Source organism: Pituophis catenifer, unplaced genomic scaffold (genome assembly GCF_029215685.1).
Source record: "Pituophis catenifer annectens isolate HBS135680 unplaced genomic scaffold, rPitCat1.0.hap2 SCAF_11, whole genome shotgun sequence".
Taxonomy (NCBI): Eukaryota; Metazoa; Chordata; class Lepidosauria; order Squamata; family Colubridae; genus Pituophis; species Pituophis catenifer.
The window spans coordinates 1644700-1660559 of NW_027256891.1; the positions used below are offsets into that span (position 1 = coordinate 1644700).

At 43.4% G+C, this 15860-nt stretch overlaps 1 protein-coding gene across 1 annotated transcript; it reads left to right on the forward strand.

Annotated features, from left to right (window-relative positions):
- The first annotated feature begins 7311 nt into the window (after positions 1 to 7311).
- LOC139322838 (vomeronasal type-2 receptor 26-like) lies at positions 7312 to 12212 on the forward strand. Its single transcript, XM_070952086.1, has 4 exons — positions 7312 to 7449; positions 9685 to 9903; positions 10453 to 10582; positions 11308 to 12212. The coding sequence occupies exons 1-4, from the start codon at positions 7312 to 7314 to the stop codon at positions 12210 to 12212; spliced, it is 1392 nt and encodes a 463-aa protein (XP_070808187.1).
- Positions 12213 to 15860: the final 3648 nt, after the last annotated feature.

A 15860-nucleotide genomic window follows, 5' to 3' on the forward strand; every position in this document is an offset into this window, starting at 1 on the left:
TACAGTTTTGATTCCGTCCCATCTTTGGATTTCAGCGACTTCCACAAAATAAGAGGAAAAGAGAGAAGCTTTGGAAATCCAGACCATTCAGGAAATTACAGGTCCTTTAATATAGGAGTAAGTGAAATAAAGAGAAAAGAAGGAAAGTGTTAGGAATGCAAACAGAGGAAAGGAAACTCCAGCACAGGGAATGACTTAGGAATGAAACTGATAAGGAGGAGCCTGGTTGGAAGTCCTTGTTGTATGTGATATTCTTGTTCAACTGAGGATTCTCCCCATGAGATGGTCTCCTGGTATGGAAGAGCTTCCCCTTCAACCTCTCCCGTCTCAGATGGCCCAGGAGAAGCTCCGGGTATTTGGGAGGCCGTTGCCTGGAGGGGATGAGATCTCCCTGGACCAAATTCTCTCCCTCCGACAGCCGAGGCTCTTTTCCTTTGCATTGGGAGCACTCAGAGATCTCCTGGAGCAATCCCACCTCTGCCACCAATTGTTGCCTCTGTGTGTGTGTGTGTGTGTGTGTGTGTGTGTGTAAGAGAGAGAGAGAGAGAGAGAGAGAGAGAGAGAGAGAGAGAGAGAGAGAGAGAGAGAATATATATATGTATATATATATATATATATATATATATATATATATATATATATATGTAGGTCTTTGGTTATTCGGGTCTTCTCCCACGTAAAATTGGAAGTGTCTTGGCGACGTTTCGACGAAGTCTCATTCGTCATCTTCAGGCTGGTGTTCTCGGCTTCGTGCTTCCAGGAGCAATGTGAGATCGCAGCTGTCTCTTCCTTTTAACTGCTAGTGGGGGTGTGAGCTGATTGGGTGGGAACTTGGCTGTGCTCTGATTGGATGGGGGGATGGTTGTGCTCTGATTGGCTGGGGGTGTGTTCTGTTTGGGTGGGGGCTTGGTTGTGCTCAGCTTAGTCTGAGTTGCAGGGGGATTTGAGCTGGTGAGCTGCGTTGTTGTTGTTTGGCTTCGTGTTTGTGGCCGTGCGAGCTCTTCATGGTGGGTGTCAGTCTGCTTCATGTATGGATTGGAGGGGTTTAAAGTGGCTAATGATGCAGCTGCGATCTGGCTTCTGGTCCTTGGTCGTGGCTCATTATCAGTGTGGGTTTGAGTCTGCTTTCTGCGTGGATGTGTGGTGGTGACATCCTGTGTGGCTCTCGTGAGTGTGGGTCTGGTGTCATTCGTCGTGTTAGGGACTCGTTTGTCAATAAGGGCGGGTTTCCAAATGGCTGGTAGGCGGGAGGTATCGTCTCGTTTGTTCATGCTGTGTGGGCGTTTTTCTATCTCGATGGCTTCTCTGATTATTCTGTTGTTAAAGTGTTCAGTTTTGGCGATAGTTCTGGTCTTTTTAAAGTCAATATCATGTCCTGTGGCTTTAAGGTGTTGGACCAGGGAAGAAGTTGGTTCCTCTTTTCTGACTGAGTTCTTGTGTTCTTCTATGCGTGCACTTATTCGTCTGTTGGTTTGTCCGATGTATGTGGTGGGGCAGGCGGTGCATGGGATTTCATATACTCCTTGATTTTCTAACTCAATTTTGTCTTTGGGGTTCCTTAGGATGGTGGATATTTTTCGGTTTGTGCAGAATGCTGTCTTGATGTTATGTTTGTGGAGGATTTTGCTTATTCTGTCTGTGGTGCCTTTTATGTATGGGAGGAGGGCTTTGCCGTTTTCTTGTTCTCTGTCTTGGATTTTAGTGGGGGTTTCTTTTTGGATTAGGTTGGTGATCTTATTTCTTTGGAATCCATTGGATGTTAGTACGTTAGTAAGAGTGTGTAGTTCAGTTTTTAGGTGTTGTTCGTCAGCTAAGCGTTTTGTTCTGGAAATGAGTGTCTTGGCTACAGAGTTGATCTGGGCAGGGTGGTGGTGTGAGAGTGCGTGCAGATAGCGGTTTGTGTGTGTTTTCTTCTGGTAGATAGTGTGTCCTAGGGAGCCATTGGATTTTCTGTAGACTAAGACATCCAGGAAGGGAAGTTGGTTGTTCGCTTCTGTTTCCATGGTGAACTGTATTTTGGTGTGTAGGCTGTTGAGGTGTGTGAGGAAGTTGTCCAGTTTTTCTTTCCCATGAGGCCAGATTATGAAGGTGTCGTCCACAGAACAAAACGCTTAGCTGACGAACAACACCTAAAAACCGAACTACACACTCTTACTAACGTACTAACATCCAATGGATTCCAAAGAAATAAGATCACCAACCTAATCCAAAAAGAAACCCCCACTAAAATCCAAGACAGAGAACAAGAAAACGGCAAAGCCCTCCTCCCATACATAAAAGGCACCACAGACAGAATAAGCAAAATCCTCCACAAACATAACATCAAGACAGCATTCTGCACAAACCGAAAAATATCCACCATCCTAAGGAACCCCAAAGACAAAATTGAGTTAGAAAATCAAGGAGTATATGAAATCCCATGCACCGCCTGCCCCACCACATACATCGGACAAACCAACAGACGAATAAGTGCACGCATAGAAGAACACAAGAACTCAGTCAGAAAAGAGGAACCAACTTCTTCCCTGGTCCAACACCTTAAAGCCACAGGACATGATATTGACTTTAAAAAGACCAGAACTATCGCCAAAACTGAACACTTTAACAACAGAATAATCAGAGAAGCCATCGAGATAGAAAAACGCCCACACAGCATGAACAAACGAGATGATACCTCCCGCCTACCAGCCATTTGGAAACCCGCCCTTATTGACAAACGAGTCCCTAACACGACGAATGACACCAGACCCACACTCACGAGAGCCACACAGGATGTCACCACCATACATCCACGCAGAAAGCAGACTCAAACCCACACTGATAATGAGCCACGACCAAGGACCAGAAGCCAGACCGCAGCTGCATCATTAGCCACTTTAAACCCCTCCAATCCATACATGAAGCAGACTGACACCCACCATGAAGAGCTCGCACGGCCACAAACACGAAGCCAAACAACAACAACGCAGCTCACCAGCTCAAATCCCCCTGCAACTCAGACTAAGCTGAGCACAACCAAGCCCCCACCCAAACAGAACACACCCCCAGCCAATCAGAGCACAACCATCCCCCCATCCAATCAGAGCACAGCCAAGTTCCCACCCAATCAGCTCACACCCCCACTAGCAGTTAAAAGGAAGAGACAGCTGCGATCTCACATTGCTCCTGGAAGCACGAAGCCGAGAACACCAGCCTGAAGATGACGAATGAGACTTTGTCGAAACGTCGCCAAGACACTTCCAATTTTACGTGGGAGAAGACCCGAATAACCAAAGACCTACATACAAACACCCGCGAAAACCTGAGAAAACATATATATATATATATATATATATATATATATATATATATATATATATATATATATATATATATATATTCACAAAGCACTAGAAACTTGAATTTGATTTCGGGTTTTTTCTCTCTCCCTTCTCACTGGGGTGAGATTTTTATTTCACAAATAGGAAAGCTTACACATTTTTAAAATTAAAATAAACAGACGTTCTAAATTCTAAATCCTTTCAATCAGTGCAGAAAGTAATGTTAACACTATAACTATTTTAGCTATTTTCTATAAGCTGTTTGACAACACTATTTTCTTTAACGTCCAATTTCACTTCATCTTCTGATCTTTCTGCTCTGCGTCTCCAATAGATTTGCTTAAGGCTGACTTTTAACATTCTTTGGTTTTAATTGCTATATATCTCGTGGATCACACCCTACAGAGCTAAACAACTTTTTCAACAGCGTTTGATGATTTCTCTTTTTTTCTATATTCACTCTTTATTTTTCTTCTGTCAAAGTCCAAGTTTTCTTTTTTTAAATATATTTTTAAATATTCCTTCATTTTCTCTGACCCTTCTCTCCTTCTGATTCTGGGCTGCATCTGAAAAGAAGAAAGCAGATTTCGCATTCAAATTCTCCAGTTCTGTTAAAAAAACATTTTATTAGATTATAGAATAAAATACAAAAATAAAAAAAAAACGAAGAGGGAGAAATGGGGGAGGGAGAAAAGAAAAAAAGTGCTGACTTCAGACTTCCTCTGTTGGAGTAAAAGAAAGCATTAAAATCGAATCTCAACTTTTTACTTTTCCATAATAATACAAAGCGTTTCCTAAAAGAAAGCAGACTTTGCATTCAAATCCTCCAGTTCTCAGGGAAGACAAAAATTCCGCCTCTCTTTCTCTCTAGTGGCTGCCTCTATTCCTGGCCTGCCCCCTTTGCCATGACAACCCTGTAGCCAATCAAAGAGGGGGAAGAGATGGTTGCCTGGGAGCTTCCCTGCCCTCAGCCTGATGGAGAAGAGACTGAAGAAGCCAAGCCAAGCCAAGGGGGGGGGGGAGGATGTCAAATAAAGAACAACATTCAAAGCTTTGGGGGGGATGAAAAAGAGGGAAAATCTCCCAGAATTGCAGAGATGGGGGGGGCTTAAGCCCCTTCCCCAGAAAAGGCTACAATGAAGAGAGTCTCCTCAGCTGGGGGCTCTGGAGAGTCTGGAGGGGTGAGGGGGGACCCCCATCTTCCTCAGAGTCATGGAGGGCTCCCTCCAGGGTGAGGCTGGCCGCCTTTTCCTCCTGGGCAACCCCAGATTCCCCTTGGAAGACCCAGCCCTGCATGGCTTCACCTGACAGGAGCCTCTCCTGGAAAGACACAAAGTCCAAGTGAAGCTGGAGAAACCCCGAGGGCTGGGTCCCCCCAATGTTAACCCTGGGACCAGTGGTGAAATCTAAAAATTTTCCCTACCGGTTTTGTGGGCATGGCTAGGTGGGTGTGGCTTGGTGGTCATGTGACTGGGAAAACCAACTATCACACTTTACACAAAAATAATACAAAAGCTACACAACTGGCTCACACACAATGCAAAAGCAGCTGGACTTCACACATAATGGAAGCAGGAAACTCACAGAGTCTGCGAACTGGAAGTATTTGTTAATACCGGTTCGGGCGAACTGGGCTGAACTGGTAGCATTTCACTCCTGCCTGGGACCCATAAACCCAAGAGAAGCTCCCCACTCAGCCTTGCAGAGTCTTGTCTGGGATCCCTGCAACAGCCCCCTTGCCTGGCCTCTGCATGGGAAAGGGTGGCAGGGGAACATGGGATATGGGCTTTTGCCTTCCCAAGTCTCTGAAGATGGAAATTGGATTTTGCAGATCAGCTTTCCATCTGCAACACGAGGGTCCTGAGCTCCCTTTCCCTCCCTCCTTCCCTCCTCCCCTCCCCACATGGGGTGAGAGGCAGCCTTGATTTCTCCATCTCTTTTCACTTGTTTTTTTTTTTTTAACTTCTCTGTCTGTGTTTCTGTCTGTGTGGGTTTTTTTAACTCTGCAAAGTTCTGGTAACTAGTTTTTCACTAAAATTGATTTTGTTCAACAGACTGGCTTCACTATTGCATCAGCCCTTTTGTGTGGCGCCCTCGAGAATTAGTTTCAAAATAAAGTAAATGTTGGTTCCAACTCAGCAGGGAGCTATTTCAGATCTGTGACATACTCTAGCATTAACTGGCCCCCGGAGTTTTGTCATTATTCGAGCAAATCTCAGATTTATTTGTTTCTTCAGCCACATTAAGTCTTGCCAAAAAATGGCAGTTAATATCCTGAGATTCTTCCTCAAATGGCATTTCTGCCTTGTGCCACTATTCACAAGTAGCCCTCCTATTATCTGACCAAACCAGGGCACAAGCCAACATCCATCTTGTGTGCAGGGGTCACTTTCACGTAGGTCAACTACACAACTTCCCCAGGACTCCATCTGCTCTGTGAATTACGAGAAGAGACACAAACATGTTTTCCATTCTATTGCATGAAGAGAAGCTGTTGCTAAGAGGATAGGACAATGGCTTTTCCTTGCAATTATCAGAAGAACAGCCATTCTTCATGTATCCCCTGTGGATTTCTAGACACAAAGATCTTACAAGATAAAACCTATTTTAAAAAATATCTCTGATGGGGGGCAGGAAATGTGACTTTATCTGCTTTTGCAAAGAACTCACTCCTGGGTTTGAAGAGACTCCCATGCCTTTGTTTCCTCTATGGTCACGGCCCAAACACAGGTAAGAGGAAGCATTGTTGATATAAATTTGTCCTGGTGCCATCCAGGTGGCACAGGTGGTGTCTGCTCTGCTAAAGTTCCAGTGAGATTTCAGGAGCAACCTTCAAGTTTCTGCACAAACCTTGATTTCTGTTCTAGGAGGGAAGGTGATAAGAATGAGCAGGCAGGAGTCATGCTGCTTCTGATCCTGATGCTCTTCTGGCTCCTGGTTCCAACTACGGTGAAGAGGCTGCAAAGCATATGTGTGTTCAAAGATTATATCCCATTAGAGGAAAGCTACTACAGGCCTGGTGATCTCATTATTGGTGGGAATTTGCCCTTCGGAACCATTTTAAAGACTGTTGTTCCAGACTTTAATGCACTGAATCATCTTCTGCAGAATACATAAGTTTAAGCTGGATGGGAAACAAGGAGATAATTATTATCTTTGCTTTAAAAGCAGGGACTTTTTTCAGAAATCCTTCTAGTGCATTGACCTGTCCGGTGGAGTGCACATTTTGTGCTTTTCTCAGTAAATTACCAAGCTCTTAAAATAGGCTGGAATTCTCAGTCTCTTCATTAGGAAGATGATAAACAACAAAAATGAAGAGGGAAGCTGTGCTGGCCCAGTGGAGAAGTTAAATTAAAATAAAGCTCAAAAAACTTTTTAACTCAAATAAAAGCTCAAAACTTTTTAAGTGTTCAGTAGTTACAAAAATCCCTCTCAGTGTTGGAATCAGCAGTGCTGATTGAATAATGGCCTTCAGTAAATCTATGAGGTGACCTCCACTGTAGTCCTGTGCTCAGCAATCTTTACCACATCTGAAGAAGCTGCTCCAAGAGAGACCTTAAATAATTATGGTGAAAGGAGAGCAGTTGGAAAGGATTACAGCCACTGCACCAAAGTGAAGATGGCAGGGAAGGCAGAGAGTATTAAACAGTCCATGAAAGGCTTGTCTCCTTTCTCACAAAGTCATTCAAGTTTAGCCAAGGAAAATCCTTTGAAAAAAACCCATACCCAATAAAATTTGGGAATTTCTGCCCCAAAAGTTCCCCCAAACAGTGAAACAAATTCTACAGCCATGCACAAGCTTTCCTGTAATGTTCTCCAAAGTTTTTCTCACTACAGTCTCATCACTAGTAACTACCAGCAGTTCCTTGCATTGATGTTTGCTGTCTCCCAGGTGAATAAGGATTTTCTTCTGCTCCCCAACATCACCCTTGGCTTCCACATCTATGGCCATTTCCAGAGGGAGATATTTATTTCCTTAAACAGCCTCTCCATGCTCTCCTCACGAGGCCAAGTGGTTCCAGATTACAAATGTGACCAACAGGACACTTTGCTGTCCATCATTGGTGGTCTCAATGCCAAATTCTCAAGGCTGATGGTCTCCATCTTCAGCATCTTTAAGGTCCCACAGGTAAGAGAGCTCTCTTGGATACAGTATGGAGTAGAGAGAGATCAAAACACACAGAGAAGCCAAAGATGAACCTAAAAGTAGTTTTTTGTTGGGGTGGGAATATAATGAGCTGGTGACTCTTAGTTTATTCTTTATTAAAGGGTAGCCGTCATTTTAGTGGCATTCTCTGTATGAGGTTGTTGGTTTCTTCTCTTGTCTTATGACGTACCGAAAGCAATAAAAATGGCTAAGAAGGGAAGAAGATGAAGTTTGCCAGTCAAAGTGAGTCAGCCTGACTGGAGGGCCACCAACCACGCAGTGGTCTCTACTAAAGTCAGCATAAAACTTTTATTTTGTCTTTGAAAAAAGAATCTCTTTTTCTCCAGCTCGGTGTTGGCTTTGAGTTCTCTCAGGGAGAGAGAAGAGTTTATCCTTCCTTCTTCCGGATTAATCCCAAGGAATCTCCTCAGTATGTGGGTTTAGTCCAACTGCTCCTGCATTTCCAGTGGAACTGGGTTGGGCTTCTGGCCACTGAAGATGACAGGGGAGAAGATTTCGTCTCAACTCTGATGCCAATGCTCCAGGAGAAGGAGATCTGCCTGGCCTTCACTGAAAGGTTGAAATTGGCTGATGTTCAAATCACTGTGAAAAAGTTTATTCTCAATTTCCTTACCTGGTCCAAAACAAAAGTGTTCATTCTGTTTGCAGACTTAACTCTTGCTGGCATTTTAGTAGGGGTGGTATATTCTTTTGAAAAAGTCAGAAAAGTATCATTTAGGAAAGTTTGTATCTTCGCTTCCCATTGGAAACTTGGGGTGGAAGAATTTGAAGAAACATTGCAATATATAAAGCCTTTCCATGGGGTCCTGCATTTTAGGGACCACTCTGGGGATGTCCCAGAATTCAGCCACTTCCTCCTGTCTTTAGACCCCTTGAACCCCCAAGGAGACGTCTTTCTCCCTCTATGGTGGGAAATAGTCTTTGGCTGCAAGATTCATAAATCAGGAAAAATCCCTCCAAAGAGGAGAAAACAATGTACTGGAAAGGAGAATGTGCAGAATCTGCCCAATTACACTTTTGAAAAAAGAATGACAGGAGAAAGTTACAATATCTACAATGCTGTTTATGCTCTGGCACACGCTTTACATGCAATGTATGGATCCAGAGTTCAACTGACCATGATGAGGCTTGGAAAGAGGATCTCAGATGTCCAGTCATGGCAGGTAATTTCTCTGGCTTTTGACTCAGTCCACAGACACTTAGATTGGAATTTCCCCTTGTGAATTTCTTCAGTTCCTGATTAAATGTCTTCATACTCCCATACCAATTCAACTGAGACCCTGCCCCCTTTTTTAAGATTACCATTTGTTGTGCTACTCAGCTTGCTGTGTGAAAACAGCTTCTGATTAACAATGGATGGAAACTAACCAAGGAGAGAAGCAACCTAGAACTTAGGAGAAATTTCTTTAGGAACGGTTTACCTTTAGAAGTTGTGGTTGCCCCATTGCTGGAGTCATTTAAGAAGAGACAGGATACCCGCTTGTCTAAAAGTGTAGAGGGTCTGTTGCTTGAGCAGGGGGTTGGACTAGAAGACCTCCAGTGTCCCTCCCAATACTATGATTCTGTTTCTATGACAACCACAGCACAGAGCAAGATTCAAAACGGTCCTGATTGGATCCAGGTCTAAAATTCATCAGAATTTTCTGCATCAAAGACTAAAATGTTGGACCTCTCTGAATAGTGAAGTGACCAACCAGGGCAGATACTTCCTTCCACATGGCCCAGTTGATCAAACCTGGTTCCTTCATTCTGCTGTCTTTGTCAATGAGGCAGAGAAAATCAGGGGAATTTTCCATAGTTCTGATAGAAATTATTTATTCATTTGAAACATTCTTTTATCATTTATTTATTTAGCTCAAAGTTAACAAGACTTTTGGCTAAAGGAACTATTTGAAAGTGCATGTAGCCAAGTATCACAAGAGGAAAATCCTAAAATTAAATTTAGACTATGGAACTAAAATTCTTCTGGTGAAATTCGAGTTGGAAACCATGCCCAGTGATAAAGGGAAAATGTTTAGTTTCAGAGTTAAATATTTGGTGTTACATGTTTTTCCTCAGATCACCACCAAGAGATGGACCTATCTTCTCAAATATAAACCCATCTTCTAAAGATGGCCATTATGTGATGATAGAAGCCATGATGTCTCATTGGAGTAGCCCAAATACTCCAATTTCTGAATCTCTCCTTTCTTTCAGATCCTTGCATATTTGAGGAACGTGCAGTTCAACAACAGTGCTGGAGATGAAGTCTCCTTCTTAGAAGATGGACTGGGATCTGCTCGTTTTGATCTTCTCAACTGGGTTCTCCTCCCCAATCGATCTTTTGAACCCATAAAAGTTGGGCATATAAATCCTGAGGCTCCCCCAGGCCAAGATTTCACCATTAACTCTGATGGAATCACCTGGGCTACAAAGGTGAGCTGCAAGGAAATGTTGCAAGTTCATGGAAAGATTCATTCTCTTCCTGAGATGCAGAACATCTTCCTAAATTGAAAAATAATCAATTGAGTCAGAAATTATGGCAGTTATTTGGTGAAAAATCTGCTTTGCATGTAACACCTTTGAGGTCTGATTTGTTTCATTCCACAGAGGGTTAGGCTTGGGAACAACATCTGCTTGAAACTCAGGATGCAATTACAGCAAGCAACAGTGATTTCCATGGACCATTGATACTCAGTTGTACCCTCATGGTTCTTTCTTTTAGAAATGCTGTAGTTCAGTCACAACCCTTCCTCTGCAGGCTGAGATCCCAGTTCCTATTTCCAGCATCTGTTGGTAGGTTGGAAGTGCCGCTGTCCTGAATCCCACAGCAGCTGTCCCTGGTTTTTGATAGACAAGGGTTAACAATTTTGTTAGAAGAGATTCTGAACATAGAAATGGGAACGTGGAATAGAAATAGGCATGCAGGAACAAATTAAAGAAGCATGTTCACTGCTTAGGTCATTTCAAATATTTCTCTTTCAGACCATCCCCTTTGCCAGGTGTGGAAGGAAGAGGTGCCATGCAGGAGAGAGGAGAAGAGTTCCAGAGGGCAAACAGGTTTGCTGCTACAAATGTGACGCTTGTCCAGAAGGGACCATTTCTAATCAGACAGGTAGAGCAGATTTCAAAAGTAGATCTTCCAAGATCAAAGATGACATTCATTAAATCTATTTTGTTTATTGTGATCATTTTTGATATGATTGACATCACTCATGCTTTTCAGCAGAATCTTTCAGTTGATGGATCTAAATTGCCCGGTCTACAGATGTCACCTTTCCCAATTCTCAGCAGTTCCATGCAGGATAGTTTTAGGACAGAATTTATGAATTTGCATTTCAACTCCTCCTCTAATATCTGATTGTGGAAACCAAATTCTAATCTTTTCCTGAGGAAGTGGGGTTTTCAGTCCAAGCTTTAATTCTTATTACTTAGGGCATGCTTCATCCATCGATACTATCAAACTCTGAGGAAATAGGCCTGCCAGAGAAAGAGGAGATTCATCTGTCTCTTTGATAGAGGAGCGATCAAATAAGTCTGAATGAACACATTTGAAGCACAAAGCAAAGAGGTTAAGGCAGGGATCATGTACACATAAACAAAACAGCAACATTCCTGGATAACAGGACTATCGATCTTCTGTGTGTTCCATTATAAAGTAGGGGAAAAAACAGGTAGCAATCTCAAACTGAAAGCCACATTACTCGTGGAAGTCCACACTGAATGGATAGCTGGAACTGAACTAATCCTGGTCACTGGCTAATCTATCCTAAAATCATTATAAACGCAGCATGATTTCCTTGAATATATGAATTCTTAAACAAAGATTCTTGATTTCAGATGCAGCTCACTGTGAACCCTGCCCAGAAGACCAATATCCCAACAAGGACAAGGACCAATGCATTGCCAAGAAGATCCACTTCCTTGCCTATCAGGACACACTGGGATACACATTAGTTTCTCTCACTCTTTTTCTCTCTGTGAGCACATGTGCAGTCCTGGTGATTTTCTATAAACATCATGACACACCAATTGTCAAGGCCAACAACAGAGAACTCACCTACATCCTGCTGGTCTCCCTCCTGTTTTGTTTCCTCTGCTCCTTCCTCTTCATTGGTCGACCAGGGAAAGTCACCTGTCTCATACAACAATCTGCCTTTGCCATTCTCTTTTCCCTGGCGGTTTCCTCTGTGTTGGCAAAAACTGTCATGGTGGTTCTGGCCTTCATGGCCACCAAGCCAGGGAACAAGACAAGGAAACTCTTAGGAAAACCACTGACCAACTCCATTGTCATAGTCTGTCCCCTGGTCCAAGGAGTCCTTTGTGCTTCCTGGCTGGGAACCTCTCCCCCATTTCCCAACATGGACTTCCACTCCTTGTTTGGAGAGACCATCTTGGAATGCAAGGAAGGCTCAGCTGTAATGTTTTACACTGTCCTCGCCTATCTAGCTATTTTGGCCCTCATCAGTTTCTCAGTGGCCTTTCTAGCTAGGAAATTGCCTGACAGCTTTAATGAAGCCAAGTTCATTACTTTTAGCATGCTGGTCTTTTGCAGTGTTTGGATCACTTTCCTCCCTACCTACCTGAGCACAAAAGGGAAATCCATGGTGGCCCTGGAGATCTTCTCCATTTTGGCCTCTGGGGCTGCTCTCTTGGCTTGTATCTTTTTCCCCAAATGTTATATTATTCTGCTGAGGCCCAATCTGAATTGTAGAGAAAATATAGTAAGAAACAAGAATTTTTAACTAATGTCGGGATCTGCCTCATTTATATTTCTCTTTGTGGCATGTTTAGAATATGATGATTTCTAAAAAAAAAATAATGTCATCAAAGAGGAATTTCTCCGTTAAAAAATTCCTTATCAAATGCTGCAACTGGTTAAAATTTACCTCTGGTCAACAGCTATCACCCAGCCTTTTATTTATCATGCCTTCAAAATATCCTCATATTGTCCAGTGCCTGATGCTGATGGAAAACTAGTTATTAAAGATGTATTCATTACTTCAAGGAGAACATTTTCTCATTTTATTCTTTTTAATTTAATTATTTTTAATAATATGGCTTCCAAAGCTGACAATAGTGTTTTAAAGAGTTGGCATCAGTGCTTTTAGGCCTATATGGTTGTTTCCTTAGATCTGTGAGGCTTTACAGAGTTCTCTACCAGTATTCAGTTATTTTTAATAACATCTCCCTTTCCATAAAATGGCCTCTTGTGTGTGAAAAAGAAAAAATGGAGGAATGTGTGCTAATTGGCCCATAAAATAGAAAACTCAAATTCTCTGATTTTTAATAAGCTTTATCAAAATTTCTATGGCAATGTAACTGGCATTCTTTTTTTATTAAGAGAATATTTCTCATTTGAAGATAGTAACAATAGAAGAGTGGCAACATAATTGATAGTTTGTTAATTATGAATATGTATGCTTACTTCATCTTTTCCTTATGCATATATCATTTTCTCCTTCTTTCTCAAATGTATAAATATGAGTGCATCCTTTGGTCTTCAAGAGTTCCTCCCACTATTCTCTGGAGAAAATTTATCCTGGGCATACTCTTAACAAGCAACACTGCTTTGAGACTTATTGATTTTTGGTCCTGCATTTGAAGCCTGAAAGCTTCAGCAGTTGTAATACTTACATAAACATGACAGATAGTGTCTGTTTAGCAACAATGCTGAAATAGTAATTTTGCAACCCATCACATTGATAGGAATGAGACAATTGGCTGCCCCAGCCACCTCACCCCAGCCTCCCCATCCCAGTTAACCCATCATGGCCACCCCTCCCAATCAGTCCCTCCCTGGTAGCTCCTCCCTATCACCCCCCCCCCAGCTTACTCTCCACAGCCACCCTCCCCCATTGCCTCACCCTGGGTTACTCACTGTAGTGCAAATTGCCCTGGGAGATTTGAGTTGAGACACTCAGTTGAGCCCTCAGTGTCTCAACTGTTCCCAGACAAAAACCATTCCTAGAAGGTCCTTCCCACTGCACCAACCTCCTCCTCCTCCTACACTGACTCTTGGAGTTGGTGGCAATTCCGCATTTTTTTCATCTCCTCTCACATGAGAATCACTCTCAGCAAAGAAGGATCGGGGCCAAGTGAGTTGTAAACAGTAAGAGGCTCAATGTCAGATCTGCCATAAAGGCTGGGGGGGGGGAGATAGGGAAGGGGGGAATGACAGGTAACAGAAGAGGCAACTAGAAACAATGACTGAACAATCCAAGGACAGAGGCATGGGAACAGAATGCAAAGGGCCACCAAACAAGTGGCGGGATTCAGCCAGTTCGCACCACTTCGGGAGAACCGGTTGTTAACTTTCTGAACAGTTTGGCAAACTGGCTGTTGGAAGAAATCATTAAGGCAGAGAACAGGTTGTTAAATTACTTGAATCCCACCACTGCACCAAACGGGCTCCAAACTTTAGAAACCAAAACAGCTCATTTTAACCTCATTGGACACTAACAAGATGACATATGGGGGAGGGCCTGGGAATAGGGAAAATTACATGGTTTATGCGGGACTCTTCAGATCTGGTTTTGCTTATGCTGTAACCACTTGACTTTTAGTAAAAGTATATCCAACACTACAAATAGAGTCAAGGATTTTTCTTTCCTAAATGGCTAAGCTGGGACGGGCCTGACATTCTGTCCACCAGCAAGGCCAGCAAAGTATTATGCAACCTTTAGTCCCAACTGGAGACCCATAAATGCTGCTTCCTAAATTAGAGGCTCTGTCACTCCAGGAGAGATTGAAAACTTTCTCCCCCCCAGATAGTTGTACAAAGAGCACAGTCCTGCCCTGAATTGATAGGCTACAGCTTGCAGGCCCCTCTTTGCAAACTGGACACCCAGGAATTGATCAGCAAACTGAAGTGCTGGATTGGCTACTGCATGGTGGGAACAGAAGCTGTCTAGCCCACATGCTCACCCTTTGCATTGAACCAAAGTGGGGCAGCTCAAAGGGAGTCAAAAGGCAATCACCGTCACTCTTGCCACGGCCTGGGGTATCCAGTTTGCAAAGAGGGTGTGTGAACCATAGCAGCTAGGGAGGGGTGAATGCTATGGGCCAGCTGGGATGAGGAGGCTTGGATGAAGTGGCTGTAGCCAATTGTCCTAGACTACACATTGACAGTCTTCGCAGGTCTATAAAGCATAAAAACTGATGTTGTTCCATAAGTGTTGGGACAGATTCGCTTATAGCAAGCACTTCTGGCATGATTTTGATAGCAGGCACCAGTGGCCTCATTCAATTGTGGTCACTTGGAAAATAGTGGCCACTTCTGTAATTGCACCATGTGGCCGTGTGACAAAGTCATTTGTTCTGCTTCCCTCTTGCTGTTTGTGCAGCGTTGCAGAAAACTCCAGAGCTCCCACAAAGGTGAAGTTTCAGGTGGGCCAAGTAGCTTTCCCATTCCAGGTAGTGGCCAAGGCCTCAGAAGGACCATGAAGCAGAGCCTGGAGTATAATCCTCAGTTCCCTTTGGAACCCCATCAGTCACTAAGAGCGGACTGGTCAAATAGATCCGGCCTCACTGCAGACAGAGGCAGCATAAAAGAATCTCAAAGTAATCAGGCCATGATCTGGCCAGGATAAAGGGGACCAGGATAGCCCCTCCTCAGATCACATTGGAAGTGCTCTGTTTTGAGATGAACCAAAAATGATGGTGGCCATGTTGAAATGCCTCTCAGGCCTTCCCTGGGGGTGGCAAATGGACATCTCTCAAGACCATAAGTCTGGGGAACCCCACAGTCAACTGTGAAATGTCCTCCAGAGGCCCAGACACGGAGATTGCTGTGCAGCAGGAAGGTTGGTACAGTAGTATTGATCCCAACTGGTCCTGTGAATGAATCTTCAAGAAAAGAATTTCAGACCAGGCAATTTGGGGAGCAGCACCTCAAAAGACTAAAAGAGACAACGGGATGGCAATTGCTACCTTTAGGCTACAGCAACAGAAATTTGCAAGTCTTGCCAAAAAAATTGCAGTTAATATCCTGAGATTCTTCCTCAAATTCCATTTCTGCCTTGTGCCACTATTCCCAAGAAGCCCTCCTATTATCTGACCAAACCAGGGCAGAAGCCAAAATCCATCTTGTGTGCAGGAGTCACTTTCGTGTAGGTCAACTACACAGTTTCCCCAGGACTCCATCTGCTCTGTGAATTACGAGAAGAGACACAAACATGTTTTCCATTCTGCTGCGTGAAGAGAAGCTGTTGCTAAGAGGATAGGACAATGGCTTTTCCTTGCAATTATCAGAAGAACAGCCATTCTTCATGTATCCCCTGTGGATTTCTAGGCACAAAGATCTTCAAGGATAAAACTTGCTTTAAAAAATATCTCTGAGATCACCAGATTGGGGGGGGGCAGATATGTCACCTTAGCCTGCCTTGCAAAGA

What these genes read in the sequence shown, in the direction of transcription:
- LOC139322838 (XM_070952086.1), top strand. Translation starts at nt 7,312, where the DNA reads ATGCTCTCCTCACGAGGCCAAGTGGTTCCAGATTACAAATGTGACCAA. An exon ending in GCATCTTTAAGGTCCCACAG is followed by an intron (nt 7,450 to 9,684) that starts GTAAGAGAGCTC and finishes CCTTTCTTTCAG; the next exon opens with ATCCTTGCATATTTGAGGAA. An exon ending in GACCATTTCTAATCAGACAG is followed by an intron (nt 10,583 to 11,307) that starts GTAGAGCAGATT and finishes TCTTGATTTCAG; the next exon opens with ATGCAGCTCACTGTGAACCC.